This window comes from Musca domestica, unplaced genomic scaffold (genome assembly GCF_030504385.1).
Source record: "Musca domestica strain aabys unplaced genomic scaffold, Musca_domestica.polishedcontigs.V.1.1 8, whole genome shotgun sequence".
Lineage (NCBI taxonomy): Eukaryota > Metazoa > Arthropoda > Insecta > Diptera > Muscidae > Musca > Musca domestica.
This window is the reverse complement of record NW_026712409.1, coordinates 18,840,211-18,858,912: the sequence shown is the minus strand read 5'-3', so window position 1 is coordinate 18,858,912 and position 18,702 is coordinate 18,840,211. Positions and strand designations below refer to the sequence as shown.

The 18,702-nt window shown below is 31.8% G+C and overlaps 1 protein-coding gene across 13 annotated transcripts in view; it reads left to right on the top strand.

The window, feature by feature from the left end:
* LOC101899414 (longitudinals lacking protein, isoforms F/I/K/T) overlaps positions 1-18,702 on the top strand; it is a 301,516-nt gene that overhangs the window by 46,728 nt on the left and 236,086 nt on the right. For 2 of the 13 annotated variants that reach the window (XM_059131034.1, XM_020036799.2), the window contains exons 1-5: positions 2,108-2,368; positions 11,297-12,336; positions 12,410-12,818; positions 12,887-13,510; positions 14,593-14,673. In XM_059131034.1, coding sequence (XP_058987017.1) covers positions 12,163-12,336; positions 12,410-12,818; positions 12,887-13,510; positions 14,593-14,673 — 1,288 coding nt within the window. In that variant the 5' untranslated portion in view covers positions 2,108-2,368; positions 11,297-12,162. Of the gene's footprint in view, positions 1-1,633; positions 1,923-2,102; positions 2,369-2,400; positions 3,256-6,593; positions 6,761-11,296; positions 12,337-12,409; positions 12,819-12,886; positions 13,511-14,592; positions 14,674-18,702 lie in introns of those variants that run through there. The other 11 variants (XM_059131029.1, XM_020036798.2, XM_059131027.1 and 8 more) reach the window with 11 other exon arrangements.

The window sequence follows — 18,702 nt, the reverse complement described above, 5'->3', positions numbered from 1 at the left end:
CCGGATGCTTATTTCGGATTATATCATCGTTTTCGTTATTTAAAACTTCGACCCTTTGTGGGGAAGGTACCAGAAGAAATGGTCCGATCTCTACCATATTTATTGACATGTACCACCTCGGAATGGAATCGGATGTTAATTTCGCGATTTATGAGCTTCATGGATACTAAAAAAATTTGACCCTTTGTGGGGGATATACCAAAAGTAGGGGACCGACAAATCCCAATTTCTCAGCAGTCCTTGGGTTAATAAAAATATTGTGATATGTGTAATTTGAAGACAATCGGACTCTTTCTTTGAATTTTATAAGAGTTATTATTTAAAATGTTGACCCTTTGTGGGGGAGGTACTTGATGGAGTGGAGCGATATTGTTCATTTTCGCACCTCACTTAGCACTAATGCAAATACAAGGATTCGCAAAGTTGGAGCAAAATTGGATTATCCTTTCTCTTTCTGTGCACTGAATTATTTACTTTGAAAATTTGGGCATTTTGTATAGGAGGTACAAGAAGGAGTGGACCGGTACTGCCTATCTCCGAAATCGATCTAAATGTGACAATAATATTACGATGTACCAAGTCTGCCTCAAATCGGATACTCCCTTCAAATGTCCTGTTTTTTCGATGAGGCACGTTTTGTCCGTATCAAATGATATATACCCTCTCTAGCCATATGGCTGAGGGTATAAAAAGTGTGGAATTTATAATATAATCTAGAAAGCAAGAAAATAAATGTTTTTACTACCAATGACCGATTTTTTCCTATATAATATTGAAACAAAAATCAAAAGCTGGAGATTCTTGTAGGTTCTGGAACAGAGCAATGTCATCTAAATATTTTTATTTGAAATTAAATAACACATATCGTGATATTTATGCTTAACTCCAAAGTTTTTTTAATAATTACCTCATCAAATTTTTTAAGAAAAATAGTTTAATACCTACTGTTTTGTTACGAAATTTAATTGTCCTTAGATTTTTAAATTTTCTAAATTATTACGTTTTCCATGAAAATTTTTGGATGAGTCGGACTTAACCGAAAAATTTTGCTCGATTTTAATTTATTCTTTTTTTTTTTTCTTCCATAAAAATTAAAAATTTTTCTTAATACCTGCACAATTTAAAATATTGTCCAAAAAGAATTAAAAACTCTTAACATCATACCACAATCTTCTGACGATCACAAGAATAATTGCATTGATTTCCTCAAATTGGCTAAAATGTCATATTTTTCCAAAAGAAATGGCAACGCTGCTCATTATGTATTGTATTGTGTTTTTGGCGCCCATTCCCTTTGCATTTTAATTTCCCACCTTTCTCTTCCACACACTCTCTCCCATCAGCCAGCCGACCTCTTTTAACGTCGTTTGACAAACAATCTCATGAGTTTGTGGCGCTCTTTATTGGGTTAAGGCTAGCTATGTATGTAACTTTGCCAACATACATACACACACACACAGCCATACATATGGTTTTGTACATTTGTAAGTGAAGCATTACTGGTTTTGTGAAAAGAGTGCTGTTTTTGTTGTTATATGATGTTTTTACTCGGCTGCGCTGCAATTGTTGTTGGTGTATTTGCATGTGTGTGTGTGTGTGCGGTGTGCTGCTGACTGACTGGCTTCGTTTGTTGAGTCGTTTCAGTGATGTTGGCTCCGTTTTGCTTAGTTTTTCATAAGGCTTTCAAGTGAACGGTACATTTTCGGTAAATTTCACAATTTTTATACTGCTACAACAACAACAACACAAAATTGGGGAGCCTTCGCATTACTTTTTCAATTCTTTCCTCTATCCGTACTCTTCGTTTCTCTTTAATGTTTTCAAATCGATAATTTGCTTGGTGCAATTGAAGTTGCAACAAAAAATAAATGAAACATAAACAAGGAAAAACAACAAACGGCTTTATTAACAACAATTAAATGGTAAATTTCTAATTTTCTTGTGAAATATAAACAAATTTAAATGAAAGAAGAAAAAAAAAACAACAAAAAGAGCTTGATTAATTTTCCCCTGTCTCGAAGAGAGTGATTTTGTGAAAATATCATTGCAAGAGAGTGAGTGTTTTAAAGAGTGCAAAAGAAAATAGAAGAGCGAGACAGAGAGTGTGTCATATAAAGAGAGGGAGAGCGCACTCAATGAGTTTCGATTGAGTTGTGTACACTCCTCGGTTCACTACTTCGCCTTGACGAGGGAAAATAACGCTTTGTCGCTTTAGTTGCGTTCGAGCTCTTGGAGCTTTTTGGTGTGTTTGCGCTTCTTTTTCTAAAACAAACCCAAAACAAAAGAAATTCATAGAAATTTCACTTTTTACCTACCTACATACATATATAGAAAAACCAACAACAATTCAACTATATTATACATAAATGTGAGTGTGTGTGCCCCTGTTTTTTCAACTTTTCCATGGGTGTAGAGATGTGTGTGCGTGCGTCCGTGCTTTTAAGCAAGAGTTTTTCAATATAATTTAAAATAAAAGGAAAAATGTTAAAGAAAAATATGAAAAAATATATAAATTTACAAGAATAATAAAAAATACATTATTTTTTTGCACAAAGAAAGAAAAACAATGTGCTGCAAATAAATAGAGAAAAAAGTTACTCTAAAAGTGTCAAATATTATTAACCAAAAATTTCCCCCTTGGATTATTTCAAAATTTAAAAACGATCTTCATAATTTTTCATAGAGAGAAAAATCAATTTTTTTTCTTCTACAATTGTAGTCGCCTCTGTTCGTCGTCGCTGTGGTCTCCGTCGTCGTCGTTGCTTCGTTGTTGAGAGGTGTGAGTTTTGTTGGTGTGTGTGTGTATTACTTTGGTGAAGTGTGTGCTATTTTTATAAATGAAAAACATCCAAAAGAAAAAAGAAAACGAACGAAAAATGAAATTGAAGTCGTCGGGGAAGACAAGACAAGCATAAAAAGAAGAAGAAAAAAAGAGCTATGCCAAAAAAAGAATGTGAAAAATAAAAGAAATTGAAAAGAAAGATGGGGAAAAACCCACATAAAATCATCATAATTGAGACGAAAAAACCCAAGCATAGAGTTGTTGAATCATAAAAACAAGAAAAAAAAAGAGAATGCAAAAGCAATAACTAAATGCAAAAACACCAACACAACAATAACAACAACAAGGACGTCACACGTCTGCAGCAACATACAACAATTATTGTTGTTAAACTCACCATCAATATTTTGTGGATTATTAAAAAAGCAACATCTAACTTCCCCTCTTCCCTTTTTTCTGACAAAAGGGCTCTTGTGAGTTATAACGGCTCTTTTCTTTCATTTTCTGGACTGTACTTCTCTCGTTCGTTTTATGTTTGTTTGGTATATGCAAAATGAATGTGGCAACTCTTAGTTTCTTTTGGTGGGGTTAATTTTTTATGTTGGGGGAAAAACTTTAATTGAAAGATGGATCCCTCCTTGGAAGGGAAACAAGATGATGTATAATGTTTGTGTCATAAGACAGGGGGACTAGATAAGTAAATATCGAAAAATAATAATCGATTAGTGTTGTCATCATTAGTTTGTTTTGAAGGAGGGAGAGAGAGGGATTTTAATCAGAAATCCCTTTGAGAAAATAGCAGGGAATCATTAGGAAAAATGAAATTTAATTAAAATTTAAGCTCGGAATGAATTAAAATGTAAGGGATAAACAACATAACACATTGATAATGTGTTCATTCCTATAACGTACAATAAAAGTGTGCTAAATTTTAAAATTTCGGAGGAAATTACTCCACTTTACAAGTCGGTGGTATATCAATGAATTGGAGAATTTCGCAATATCTTGCCGCTTATAGAAACGAATTTTTGTAAATGGAGGAGTTAATCCATTGTCAAACCGTACTTGGAAAATCAGTATCAACATTTTTGAGTTTTTTCTAGATTGAAACCAAGGCATTTCCAGATAAAAAGATGATTTCAGATAAAGAAATAAGTAAGAAATTACAATTTTTTAGCTCTTTTTTCTAAATAGAGGAAAAATTTCATTGCCATAAGTGTGGTATACACTAGCAAACTGTATGAAAATTCATCAGCATCAAAATTGGAAAAAGTGGAATTTTCAGAAAAAAGTAGTCTTTTTTTTTTTGATAAAAATAAATAAAATTAAAACTTATTTGTTGTTTTTGAAAAGAGGAAAAAATTCACATTTTTCTAATTTTTTTCAGATAAAAATAAATAAATACAAATTTAACATTTTTTTTTTTTGAAAAGAAAAAAAATTTGCAAATTTTCCTAAATTTATGAATTAGTTACTACATTATCTTAAGTGTGGTATACCCTAGTGAACCGTAGTTACGAAAATTAATATCAAATTTTTTCAAGTTATTTTTTTTTTTTTTTTTTTTGATAAAAATAAAAGCAATTACGAAACCCAAAAAAATCCATATTTTACGTGAGGCACAAACTAACTTCTTGCAGAAACGTTCACAAAAAACCACTAATTTATTAAGATTGGCGAAAAATAATGTTATTTGAGGTTTAAAACTGCTGAAATTGTAAAAATTTAAGGGAAAATGTTGGTTTTTTTTTAAATTTTTAACATAGTTTGCTTCAAATTTATTGGTAAAAAATAAAATCAAGCAAAAAACATGAAAAATTTTAAATAAGAATTTAAATATTTGGAAAATTTTGAATTTATTTTATAAAGATAAAAGTGACTTTAAATTATGAAAATATTTCAAACCAGATTAAAATTCAAATGACTGACCGTTTTAAAAACGGCAAATAATTGAGTCAAAATTCTTATAAAAATTAAAGCTTCAACAGACTAAATGAAAATTTCTCCCAAATTTAACAAAAATTTAAAATTCATTTCTTAAAAATTAAAAAAAAAAAGTTTCAAAATTAGGAAAAATATCAATAATGGAAAAAATTAAAATTTTTGAAATTTAAAAATATTAAACTAAAAACGAAATTTTTTGCAACTAATATATTTCAAACTACACAAAATCAATTTCAATGTTTTTTTTTTTTTTAATTTTATTTTCCCAAAATTAATTAAAATTTAAAATTGCTCTTTTTTTTGATTTTTTTTTTTCAATTAAAAAAATAATGATATATTTAATTCAATTTTATTAATTTTTTATTGAAATTTTAATTTAAAAAAAGTAAAATAAAATATTCTTAAAAAAATTTAAAACAAATAGAAAAATTTTCATTTTGAAATAAATTGCAATCTGAAATTAATTAAAAAAAATATTTATTAAATTTGGAGAAACTTTTCTCTTGTGGGCTAAAAATATTTTGATTAAAAAACGAGAAAAAATCGAATTCAAAATTTTTAAAGTTTGCATCCTATTTAGATTTGAGGATTCTAGATTCTTTATTTCCTTTGAATGGGTTCTAATAACTATTTCAAGTTTTAAAACATTTTTTAGCAAATATAGCTGCTTGTGAGATTCTTTGTCTTTGAGCCCTTTTTCATATTTTCATGGAATTTCAATTCATTATTATAATTTGTATTTATTTAATATTTATTGATTTCCAAAAATTTACTCAATTTGTGAAGTTTTGTTTGTGTTTCTATATTTTTGGGGAATTTTTTCCCTTTTTGGGAATTTTCGAAAAAAATTATCTTCTCTAGGAGAATGCCAATAAATTAAGTGGCAATACTTTATTTTTTCATTTCTTTTTCAACTTTGAAAATTCTTCATTTTATTTTCGTGTTTACCACCACCACAACATTATCATCTCTCCCCTACTCCCCTAACTGCATAATAGCGCGTCATTTTCCCACTCTTCTTCTTTTCATTATGCCATGGCAACACACCAGTCAAAAATATATGCCAGCGAACAAAAATGTATTTTTGTAGTTTTCAATTACGACCAACCGCCTCCGACAACTGTAGTAGTTTGTGGATGTTTTTCCAAAGACATGGAAAAAAATATGAAAAACTAAAAACTACAGAGCTATTAACTAAATTTTTGTAACAACCAACAAATATATGCTCTGGAACAATCTGTATTGAAAAGAGGTTTCAGAGGCCGCATTTTTTTTTTTTTTTCGAACAACTTTTTTGTTTTTAATGCAAAGAGAAAATTTTCATTTCGCTTTATGTTGTGGAGCTAAAATAAATGAGGAAAAACTATTCGGGAGCGAAAGTTTTAGTTGCCATGCTGTTCTCTTATTTTCTTGAATTCCCCACGATTTTATAAATTTTACTCTTTATGGTTTAAAGAGTTTGTTGCACACTCTTACGGAGTTTTTTGCCACTCTCTGCAAAATATCATTTTTTTCTCCTTTTTCTTGCTCTTTAGTACATTTTGTAAAAATTCTCTTTGCTTTTGCATTTCTCCAATTGATGGGTATTTCTTCTCTTGTTTGCATTTCCCCGTTTCTGTTTTTTTTTGTACAAACAACCCTTGTTGTTTGATCTACCACCCATAACAGTAAAGTTTTTCTCTCCCTCTCTTATCCACATAGGGCTTTGGGTAATTATGTTCTACCCTACTCTTTTACTCTTGTTGTGTTATTATTTGTTACAATGGCGGGAGGGTGGCATTGAATGTGTTGTGTGTGTGCTGCCTGCTGCTTCACATCCATGCATACATCGGCCGCCGTCTATTTCGTCAAGTAACTCAACGAGTAATCATCATCGTCAGTTCTATTTTATTTCGTACTGCAAATAAAGCTTGTTATGAGAGTGACAAAAAACATTAAAAATAATTACTATTATTAATAATTTTCTTCTCGGTTTCGCCGTTCTTAACTGCAGTTGGTTGTTTATTCGGTTGTGTCATTATGATTTAAACAAGTGTGAGTGTTTTGTTGTTTTTTTTTCTCTCCCTCTCCCATACATATATAATATTGATTGAGCGCAAAGGCGAAGAAGCAGAACAGAACAAAAATACATAAATTATATTTGTGCATTTGTTTGTTTCATTTCGTTTTTTCGTTTTTTTTTCTGTTTCATACTACTGACCCGTCGTCCGTCGCGTCGCTCTTCTTCTTTTCCACAACACCAACCATATCATCATGATGAGAATTTGCTATTGTGTTGGCTTGTTGTTTTTATTGTGTTGTGCTCAACTTGCTTCTGCTGCGCTGCCATTTTCGTGTTTGCTGCCTGGCCTGCCTGCCTGTTTTATATTTTATTATTTTTCGCAATACTTGAACTTGACCTTGAAATTACTGTGTTTTTATTATTATTATTATTATTTTTCGTTGTATGGTGGTGGGCAGGCAGGCATGGCTGGCAAGAACCAACAATAATAAACAATTTTGCATTATACACAAACACACATTATCATAAACAATAATTATAATTTTTTTTCTGTTTTATTTTTTTTAATGATTGGAGTTTTCATGTTTTATTTTTGACAAAATGCATTGTTTTAATGCCGGGAATAAAATTAATTGCTATTTTCACCATGATTTTTGGTTGGCAGTGTGAATGAGAAAGAGTGCTTTAGTTTTCATTGAAGAAATAACATTTCTACAATTCTTGCCTGAATCACTTGCTGGGATTTTCCTAGATTTATTTTCTTTTTATCCACTAGTTATGAAAATTAATTGAAATTAACATCAAAAGCCAAGTTTTTTCTCTTTCTCTTCTCCCCTCTTCATGTAATTCCACCGCCTGTTACAGTTTGATTGTCATTGCAAGTGTTATCGGAGGGATTTCGATAACAAATTGGTGATTTTGTTAATTTTCAAAGAAAAGTTTTTTTTTTTCTGCTGGAAATTGAAAAAAAATTGTGTAAAATTAAGTTATTTTTGTTGAAAAAGGATTTCTGATGTGGGTTATTAATAATTTGCAATAGTTCCAAGTAAATAACTATAATCAAAAATCACTATTGCTAAAACGTTATGTGATGAATTAACTTGTTGGTTTTTGGAGAAATCAGTGATAGTTCAAGTTTGTGATTAAATTCCCTAACATGCATTAATTGTAGGAAAATATTTAAAACATGAATAAAAATAGCATAAGGGACAATTCATACAATTTGAGTTATTCACATTGACCCATATTAGATTTATTTGTGTTCAACTATTATTAACACAATTTCAAAAGTGAAATCTATTTAATTCTCAATGAAAATAAATTTATATGTTATTTCAGAAAGTTTTCTTATTAGTTTGAAAGTTTTTTTTAATTAAAATTTATCACTACCCAAGATTTTGCCCCAACATATTTTTGTCTCTAATTTGCATCAAATCTCATTAGTTATCGAGATTGTAAGATAATATATCGATCTGCTGATTTTAAGTAATTCAATAATAACTTTTCTTTTCACATTTTTCATTAATATTTCTGGTCTGTCAGTGACAATGTTTGCCTCTCGGAAATTAATAGCGTTCTAGATTTTTTATAATTAATTTTGAAGATGCCAATAAAAAGGACGAAAGTCAATAATGCTCCATTCGATAAAATTCTAAAAAAATTTTTTTGATTCTATTCTTTAAGTCTTGATTGATATTTAGAAAAAATTTTGTGAAAGGTCCAATTGTTGGATTTACGGACAGTTTGTACATTTCGTTTCAAAAGTGTGTAAGATCGAATGAATTCCCCCCAAAAAATTAGTAGCTTTCATTCACAATTTTACTCAATAATAAATAATTCCTGTCCTTGTTATATCCCTAAACAAACAATGTGGCAACGTTGATGTGTTATCATTACTGATCGATAACAACATGGCCATGAACTATCATCGTCTATCATCTCTTCGGCTCTGGGTCATGTAAAAACGAAGTGTGTACCAACTCCTTTAAGTAATTCTAACAAAAAACATATTTTTATAGATAATCTATCATTTATTTTGTGTCCAGTGCTACTATATGCACATTGTGTACACGAGTGTTTCTTTGTAATGCAATTTGTTTTACTTTCCTCTCCCTCTCTAATCAGACAACCAGCACTCTTCTTGTCAAACAGCAGTCAACCAGTCGACTATAATTGGTGGGAATTCTTTGTTTCTTTCGTCAATTAAGAAGTGAATAATTATTATTCTGTTTGGCAAAATAAACCGGTGTCGGCCTTGATGTGAATCTCTCGTTAAAGAACAAAAAGAAATAAAATGGCAAAAATTGTGTGTTTTTGCCTTTTCAAGTTGTGCAAATGTCATGAATGACTAGCCGTGAATGTGGCGGCGATACAAAGACGACATTTATTTTCAATGAAATTTGAAAAATGTTTTAGAAAATTTTACAGTGTAAATAAAATGTTATTATTTTGAGGTTTGCTTGGAAAAAATCTTTTGCGGGGTAACACAAAATTAATTGAAAAATGTGATTATAATAGAGATTTCCTTTCCAATGCTCTCTCGTGTAGTAACTTACTCGTGTATGTCATCTTCATATATTCGATAATTGTTGCATTATTCTCTTAACCACCGTTATCGATTATTTCTCTAAACAGCTGTTTATTAAAGCAAATGCTTAAATTAGCTAAATTGTGAAACAAATTAAGCAGAAAAAGAACGTCACTAAATATTTGGTGGCATAAATCTATATAAATTAAACTCCCAACTAAACCAGTCACTTAATTATTCATTATTATAACGTCAAAGATTCTTTTCTTTTTGTCTTCTCGTGGGCGCGCATAAAAAAGAAAGTGCAAATTTATCAGGTTTTGTCTTGAAATTATCGCCAGCACACACAACAGAATGACACATAACGGTACTTTCTTTTTATCACTGTCCCATCGTCACACACACACAGTATGAATGGAATAATAAATTTATTCATCATTTGTTGTTTACCTGTCTCTTTAAAGTTTAATTGTTGTATATGATTTTGCCGACTGGCTTGGTTTGACTGGGTGACAGACAATCAGGTTTCATTCCAAAACCAAGACATACATGCATACATCAGTATTGTGCCGCTTAATTTACATTAAATTCCCATCAAAACAAACATTTGATTATTACCTAATTGAATTTTAAGGCTTAATTTTGACTGTACTGAAGCTTGTTTTGTGAATATTGTTGAAGTAATATAATTTAAGATGGAGGTGTGGGAATTGATTTGGAGTTTATTTTATAATTTACCCCTATGATAAAAATTGTTATCATTTAAATAAAATGAAAACGTGTAAACTGTAATTTATACCCTAAAGCCACATTTATTTTGCATTCCAATTAAAACATAACTTGATTTTTATTAAAAATGCTAAGAATTTTCGGTTACAACCAAGCAACAGGGAAGGTTATGTTAGAAATTTCAAATTTTGCCGTTAAATGCCAATCGGCGTCATTGTATTTGAAGATATGTATTTAATTGCCGTTAAACGCCAAGCGCCACATTTATTTTGCATTCCAATTAAAACATAACTTGATTCTTATTAAAAATGCTAAGAATTTTCGGTTACAACCAAGCAACAGGGAAGGTTATGTTAACCTTGCCGTTAAATGCCAATCGGCGTCATTGTATTTGAAGATATGTATTATGCTAGGAACACAATTGGAGCGAACGACGAATTTTTTCGCGGCGTATGTTCGTCGTCAAAAATAAAACACATATGTGTATATGGAAGTGCACACAATCACGGCACCGGCGAAAATTTCGTCGGTCGCCGCGAACTCAATTAGCTTTATTTCTATTTCATACGCCGGCGACCGGCGAACAAAACAGTACAAGGTGGCCATACTTGTAGGAATTTTATGTGTTTTAGTAAATAAAGTTACTTTTTACTTTAAAATTTGTTATGGTCACTCTACTATCTGTTACTCGTATAAAAAAAACATAATTAATTTGTTTATTTATTTGTGTACTTGCGCCTGAGTGAAGATGGATATCAGTGAATTTATAATAGAGAAGATGGACATAAGTGAAATTATAATAGAGAACGTAAAGAATTATGTGTTCTTGTATAATTCATTGTAGTCAACAAATGAGCAAAAAGTAAACAACTTCATCAGCTGTTTTATAATTTCGTCGGTATTGTGTTCCATACGACGAATTTTCGCGGCTCATTTTGTCGCCGCGTAGGGCGAAATTCGTCGTTCGCTCCAATTGTGTTCCTAGCATTAAATTGCCGTTAAACGTCAAGCGCCACTAATGTAATTACGCCCTTGATAGTAGTTATCGATAAAGATCAAAGTGATAACAGATGTTTTGGCGGTACTTGCATCGTCGTCGTTACACATCGTTTAACCGAAGTGATTGCAAACAGAAGCCACCAAAGTAATGCACAAATTTACGCCAATTTCACGTCAAATGGAAATTACTTAAAGAAAAAACGCACTCCGTCTAAAACGCTCACTCTCTACTTACGTGAAAATAACCAACATTTTTCTTATTATTTCCAAAATGAAAATACCGTACTAATTGCTTTTTCTCTTTTAATTACAGCTTTAATTTGACAAAAAACAACAAACAAACAAAAATACCAACAAAAGCTAAGCAAAGCAACAAATACCAAACAACAAACTACTATTCTATTTATTCCTAAATGATACCATAAAAGTGTAAAGGAAGCAAGAAAAGCCAAGCATATGAAAAACAAAAACGACAACAACAACAAACATACCAAAATCTAGTAGTGAAACAACAACAATATAAAAAACCACCTTAACCCTCCTCTATAGAAAGAAGATACTACACAACTAAAATAGAAAGAACAAAAAATAAAACACAAGCAGATGCAGAAGAAGAAACAACCAACGACAGCAACAACAACACAATAAAAACCAGACACAACCCCCCACGTTGTTGGTGTTGTAAAAAGGGAACATATACAACAGAATTTCTCTCTCTCCTCAGTCTTTCTAAGTCTCTCGCTCTTTGTGTGAAAGCATAAGAAAACAAAGAAGTAATTTTTAAATTGACGTAATTACACTCAGGATTAAAAAAAAAAACAACAAAACAAACATATAAAGCAAAAAATCTAACTTGTAGTGACCAAAAAAAAGAAAATCCCCAAACATTTTTAAAAAATAAACAAACACATCATCTTTCTTCAAACAATCACCCAAGTAACTAAGGCAAGAGGAACTACAAACTGTCAACCGCAAAGGATAGTCAAAGAAAGTAACAACGTTGTTGTTGGAGGAGGAGCAACTCGAACAACCGCCCTCCCCCCAGAAAACAGCTGTCCGTTGTGCTGCTGTTGCAAAGCCCCCTAAACTTTACCTCTCCCCGCAACGCCATACTAAAAGCGGCTCCATCATTTTGTCAAAATAAGTTTTAACACACCACACTAAAGATCGTCCGCCACCATGGATGACGATCAGCAATTCTGTTTAAGATGGAACAACCATCAGAGTACACTAATCAGTGTATTCGACACGCTGCTGGAAAACGAGACATTAGTCGATTGTACACTGGCCGCCGAAGGCAAATTCTTAAAAGCCCACAAAGTTGTGCTCTCAGCGTGTAGTCCCTATTTTGCGGTAAGTTTTAATTAACCCCTACCCACTCAGGAAAAACACCAACTAATTTATTGTTTTGTTTTTCCTTTTCCAGACCCTTTTACAAGAGCAATACGATAAACATCCCATCTTCATTTTAAAAGATGTGAAATATCAAGAGCTAAGAGCCATGATGGATTACATGTATCGTGGCGAGGTGAATATCTCCCAAGATCAATTGGCCGCCTTGTTGAAGGCTGCAGAATCTCTACAAATCAAGGGTCTGTCAGACAATCGTTCTGGCGGCGGTGCATCACAGCCCAAACATCCGGAACACCATAGGGCCACAATGCCGGGCAAATTGAGCGGTGGCTATACGTTAGAGCAAACAAAACGAGCACGCATCACAGGTGCTGCTGGCCCAGCCATGGATGCCAGCGAAATGGGCTCGCGAGAGGGTTCATCTAGTCCATCAAGAAGACGTAGAAAAGTGAGACGCAGGAGCATTGAAAATCCCATGACTGGTAGGTTAACATTGAGTCAGGGCATTTGGATTAGATATTTATTGTATTCTCCACTTCTTTTTTTTCAGATGTCCATGATAATTCCAATTCATCACAACAACCAACACAATCGAATGCCCCCGGTTTGGGTGCCATAACAGCAGCTGCCTCTGCATTGGCTGCTGCCGCTGCCGGTGCACCATCCAGCGCTGCTGCTGCCGCCGCATTAGCATCCACAGTAGTCCCCCTATCCGCTACACAACAACAACACCAATCCTCCACATCAGCTGTTACCCCAGCAGCGACCGGCTCGACCTTAAGCTCCTCTAAAAAGACTGACAATGTTAAAGGATCCACTCAACAACACCAACAACAACAACAAGATGCCATTAATACCGATAATGTACAAGGTTCTGCCGCTGGCTCATTGGCCACCGGAACACCCGCTATGGATACCGAGACCGCTACCGATGCCAGTACTGCCGACAAATCGAATCATAAACAACAGCTACAGCAACAACAGAAAGCATCGGCATCGAAAGACACATCAAGTGTAACTGGCTCGGAATTGGTAATTGAACCCAAGGCGGAATACGATGATGAGGCAAACGATGAAACTGTTGAGGATTTGACATTGGACGAAGAGGATATGGGTATGGACGATTTGGATCATAATGCTGGCACGAGTCAAGGTGGTGAAGGATCTAGTCAAGGTTGGTTAAAAGGCTTTAATTTTGTTTTTGTTTTTTTTTTTTTAAGCAATGGGACCCGATTGTATGGTAGGGAAGAGGTCATGGGGTTAGAAATGGCTTTTTGGGAGATATGGGGTCAAATATTAGAAAACTGGAAGGGATTTTTCTACTCATGTTTAACATGAGGGATTTTCCCTCATTTTGAAGGTATTGGAGATCATGTTGGAAAGAGAAATAGTGTATTTCTTGATGGAAATGAGGCCTCCATTTTAAAAAGATAAGTAGGAAAACCAATAGAATTCATAGGGATAAGAAGATGCCATGGGTTGGATTTACTTATTTGGAAATACGGGATCAAATCTTTTAAAAATTTAGATATTTTTCCACACTTTTCCGTTGGATTTTCTTTCATTCTGTTAATATTTGGAATTGAGTTGGAATGAGACAAAAAAACGTACTTCTTGAGGGAAAATATATGAATAATGTCTCAATTGTAGAGCCATGAAACACCATGGGGGCTTGTGAGCAAAGTAAGTTATCGATTTTAATTCGGACGATTCGATTAGATAATCGATTAGAAAGTCATGGGTTTAGATAAATGGGCCGTAGGTGGTTAAAAGCTATCTTGAAACTTGATATCTTAGTCATTTATCGGAAACACAAAAAATTGTGGTCGATTAATTCGGATAGAGTGGAAAAGTTTACAGCAATATTGTATTGGTAATTGATATGAGGAGGGCTTTACCTACATTTGAAACAGTGCGATCAGCCAATTAATCAGTAAAATATGACGTACGGGAAGGACCTTCGCCATCTCATGAGGACTCCACTTAATAGTCTCCTTGGTCGACCTAATAGAGGCCTTGTTGGGATGGTATTTTTTCTTACGCACTAACTTTCGTATCTTTATACAAAAACACATTCGTATCTTTATACAAGTACAGGGTGAGATAGGAAAACAGGCCCTAAGTATTTGTTTTCAAAATTTTTTTATTCGATTCTTTAAAATTATTTGAATTTTTAAGGGATTTATGGAAATTTTTAAAAAGACCGACCATTGCAATCTTATAATTTATTTAATAACCTTTTTTCTTTTTTTACAGGATATGCACCCTGGCAACACGATAGATCTCAGGATGAATTATTATTGGCAACGCAAGAAGCACAGCAACGGGATCCTCAAGGTGAGTCAAAACGAAAACCTATCATTATCAGTATTATATTATAATACATTATTTTATGATAATAAGAGTAATAAACAAATGAAAAAGCAAAAGAAAGCTAAAAAGAGCACGACGACAATGAGTTTACGATACAAAACAAAGCAAAAAAAAATCGAATTCTTTTTGCAATTATTTTCATTTTTTTCTATCAATGGAACACTTTATAAATACAGCTACACATAACAAGACATTAATTTTTATAAAGAAATAAAACTATATTTTTTTCAATGGCTTCATATTTAATTTCCTCCCCACCAAAAGCTGTTTTCAATTTTTCTTCCCTTGTTTTTTTAAAGTTGTCGTCACATACTTTCTTTCTTAATTTTCCCCATAAAAAACAATACTTAAATACAAAAGAACAACAACAACAAACAATTTTTTTAAAAAAAGTCGTGCTCATTTTTAAGTATCAAAAATCTGTATTTAGAGATATTAAAGAAGAGAATTTAACAAAAACAAGCAACAAAAAAATTTTTTTAACCCTCCCACTCCTAATTAGTTTTTAATTTTTAAACCAAATACTACTTTAATAACTACATACAAGAAGAAAAAATAAAAGAAGAGGAAAAATGTTTAAAAGGCCCTGCTAATTTATGTAAAGCTTTATTTTTTTTTTGTTAATCTCTGGCCAAATTTAAACATTTTTCCATAAATTCTTTTTATAACTTTTATTTTGGTTATTTTTCTTCTTTTTATATTTTTTTTTATTTATATATCTTTGTTTTGTTGTTACCTCTATCCTCTATCTATCTATGTATACTACATAATTTGTAAAAATTTCGTCTTTTTTTGAATAATTTAAAAACTCTCTCGCTGTCATATAAATACTTAATATTATTCTTGTGCAAGTTGTTAATATATTTTTTTTAGTTTTAGTATTATTAACCCTAACCTCCCCAAAACAAACAAAAAAAACCCCACTCATTATTATTTTAATACTACCTACCACCACTACCACTCTATTTTTCTAACATCAATGATTCTTAACACTAACCTTGTTTAGAAGAAATGTTATTATATTTGATTTATTTTGTTTTATATATATAATTTATAAATATTTATTTTTTTTAATTATAATTTGTTGGTGTTTGTGTAGTAGCATTATTTTAATAAGTAATGATATTTTAAAGTTTTTTTTCTGTTTAAAATTTGTTTATAAAAAAACCACATAAAGAGAAATCTCTTTATTTAGGAATAAAAAAATCAAAATCGTCATAAATTCATCAGCCAGCAATCATTGAATCATTAATATTTGGTACGCTCTCTCAACCTCTGTCCATATCGCCCATCCATCCATACATCCATATTTTTATCATGCATAAAATTAAAAAAATCTCATTCATTATTTGCTTCATGTTTTATCATGCCACTATTTTGTTTTGCTGCCTACAGCTCTTCCACCTCCTCCTCGTCGTCACATAATGATTATAATATACTTGATTGTTGATTTAAATTTTGTTAGGATGTTTGTTTTAGTGTATCAAAAAAAAAACAAAATCATTGTAATTTTAGAAACAGATTTCCTTTCAACACATACACATACATACATGTACATTACACCAAGAAAAATTAATGTTTTTTTGTATAGACAACAATTTTAAATGTATTCTCCGTTATCATCTTCTCTTTCGCTCTCTATTTTTGAGATTAAATTTAGAAGTTCTGAAGATAGTTGTCATGTTAAAATATTTATTGTAGGGATGGATTTAAGCTAAACTGCTCCCGATCTAAACTTCTCAATTAGGAAATATTGAAAAATCCAAGACGAGATTTTAGAGAGACTCATTTCTTTTTCCAGTTATTCTTTTTTAGATTTGGCTTGGCAAATGGCAAGAAAAGTTTGAAAATTTTAAATCCCCATTTTGAAATGGGGATTTTCAAGACCATGAGGGGATTTTCAAGACCATGAGGGGATTTTCAAGACCATGAGGGGATTTTCAAGACCATGAGGTCCAATTGAAATTACTTCTTTGACTCCTATAAAGACCAGCAAAGAGGAAAAAAAAATTTGCAAATTTTCAAAAAAGAAAATATTATTTTCTGGGTTATGGAGGGAAAGTTAAATTTCATTTTATTTTCTTTCCCCCCTCTCTAAGAAAGAAAATGGATTTCAAATGAAATTTGAAAATAAACCGCCTTTGCAAGGTCAATTCAAGGCCATTTGGCCGAGCTTTCCGAGCTAATATTTAAATTGGAATCTATTTTTAATTTCTACTTTTTCTACTTATTTCAAATAATAAACATTTGTATTTTTTAAATATTTTTTAATATTAAAAAAAAGAAGAGCCCAGGCCAATTTTTTATATTTTTTCCTTCTCAAAATTTTTAATATATTTCGAAAATTTTTAAGGAATTTGAATTCGGTTAATACCTCACAAAAAAACTTGAAATATTGATAATTTTCCATAAATTTTTTCCTTGAAAAATTTTAAAATAATTTCGAAAAGGTATTTTAATTCGGTTACCACCTCCCAAAAAAACTTGAAATATTGCTTTTGAAGCCAAAGGTCTATTTGAATGCTAATATTCCACAAATTTTTCCCTGGAAAATTTCAAAATACTTTCGAAAAGGTATTTGTATTCGGTTACTACCTCCCACAAAAAATCTTGAAATATTGCTTTTTAAGCCACATGTCCATTTGGATAGTAATTTTCCGCAATTTTGCCTTGGAAAATTTCAAAATACTTTCGAAAAGGTATTTGTATTCGGTTACTACCTCCCACAAAAAATCTTGAAATATTGCTTTTGAAGCAATATTTTCCTGGAAAATGTCAAAATAAGAGGCAAATTTTTCATAATTTTTGCCTTCTAAAAAGAACTTATTTTAACTTCAAAATGTCCACAGTTTTGTTTCGGCAGATTTTTCAAAAGCAATTGCCATTGCCAAACCAAAATCTAAATTCCCTAATTTGTTTTACTCTCTATCTGGAATTTCTAAAACAACCACCTCTCCCCTCCCCTAACTTGGGAATAATATTTTTTTTTGCCAGTCAAAGGTTTTCAAAACTTGTTTTTCTAAAAAATATTTAAATCCAGTCGATAAAAAATACGCATGCATAATTATATTACTTTTTGTTAGGTTTTGTAAACAATTTTTTTTTCTTAAATGTATTCAAATTTTATTTTGTGTTTAGTTAGTTTCTAAGCAGTTTTGAAATTTGAATAGTGTAAAAAACAGAAATATTGCTTTTAATTTATTTAATTTTTTTTTTGGTTGACGGGACTTTTTTTTTGTTAATTGTATATTTTATATATTTTTTGAAAATATTTATTTTTAAAATTTTTTTACAAGTTGTTAGATTTTTTTTAATTTGTTGATTAGTAATTAAATGGCACACAAAGTTTTTAGATTTAAAAAGAAACGCGTAAAAATCGTTAAAAAAAACATTACTTACGGGCGTTACTACTTTTTTCTGGGTTCCAAGGAGTTTAACTCTTTTACCTGAAAGAAGTAGTGTTTGTTTTGTCTTTACTTTTGTTGATGTTTCTAAAACTCGCAACAAAAGTAGGCATTTATTTGTGTGACAAGTGAGACAAAAGTGTTAAAATGGAAGAAGAAGAAAAAAAGAAGAATTAAGAAAAGTCAAAAAAAAAAAAAAAAAACAAAGAAAATCTGTGAGAAAGTGTGTAACCCAGCCAGCCAGCAATAAAGTCCAGTCGCCGCCAGCAAGCCGAATACCTGCCGCCATCGTCTGCATGTGTTGTGCCTTTGCCATGGTAGCCAGCAGTTTGCCCCACCATCAAGCAGCAGCCGCTTTAAGTCGGTCGAAAAAAGCATGTAGCTGTCTTTTTTCAACGAGAAAAATAAACAGGTAATGTATAACAAAACACGATTTTTCCACAAAAAGACAGTGAGGTACGCTTGGGCTTTTTGAGATCGGACTTGAGGCAAACAACAACTACAACAGCAGTAGCAGCGCAATATCTTCAACTTTATATGCTGGTTTCTGGTCACCGCGTTTTCTGTGGCATATGGGCTTTGCCGACTT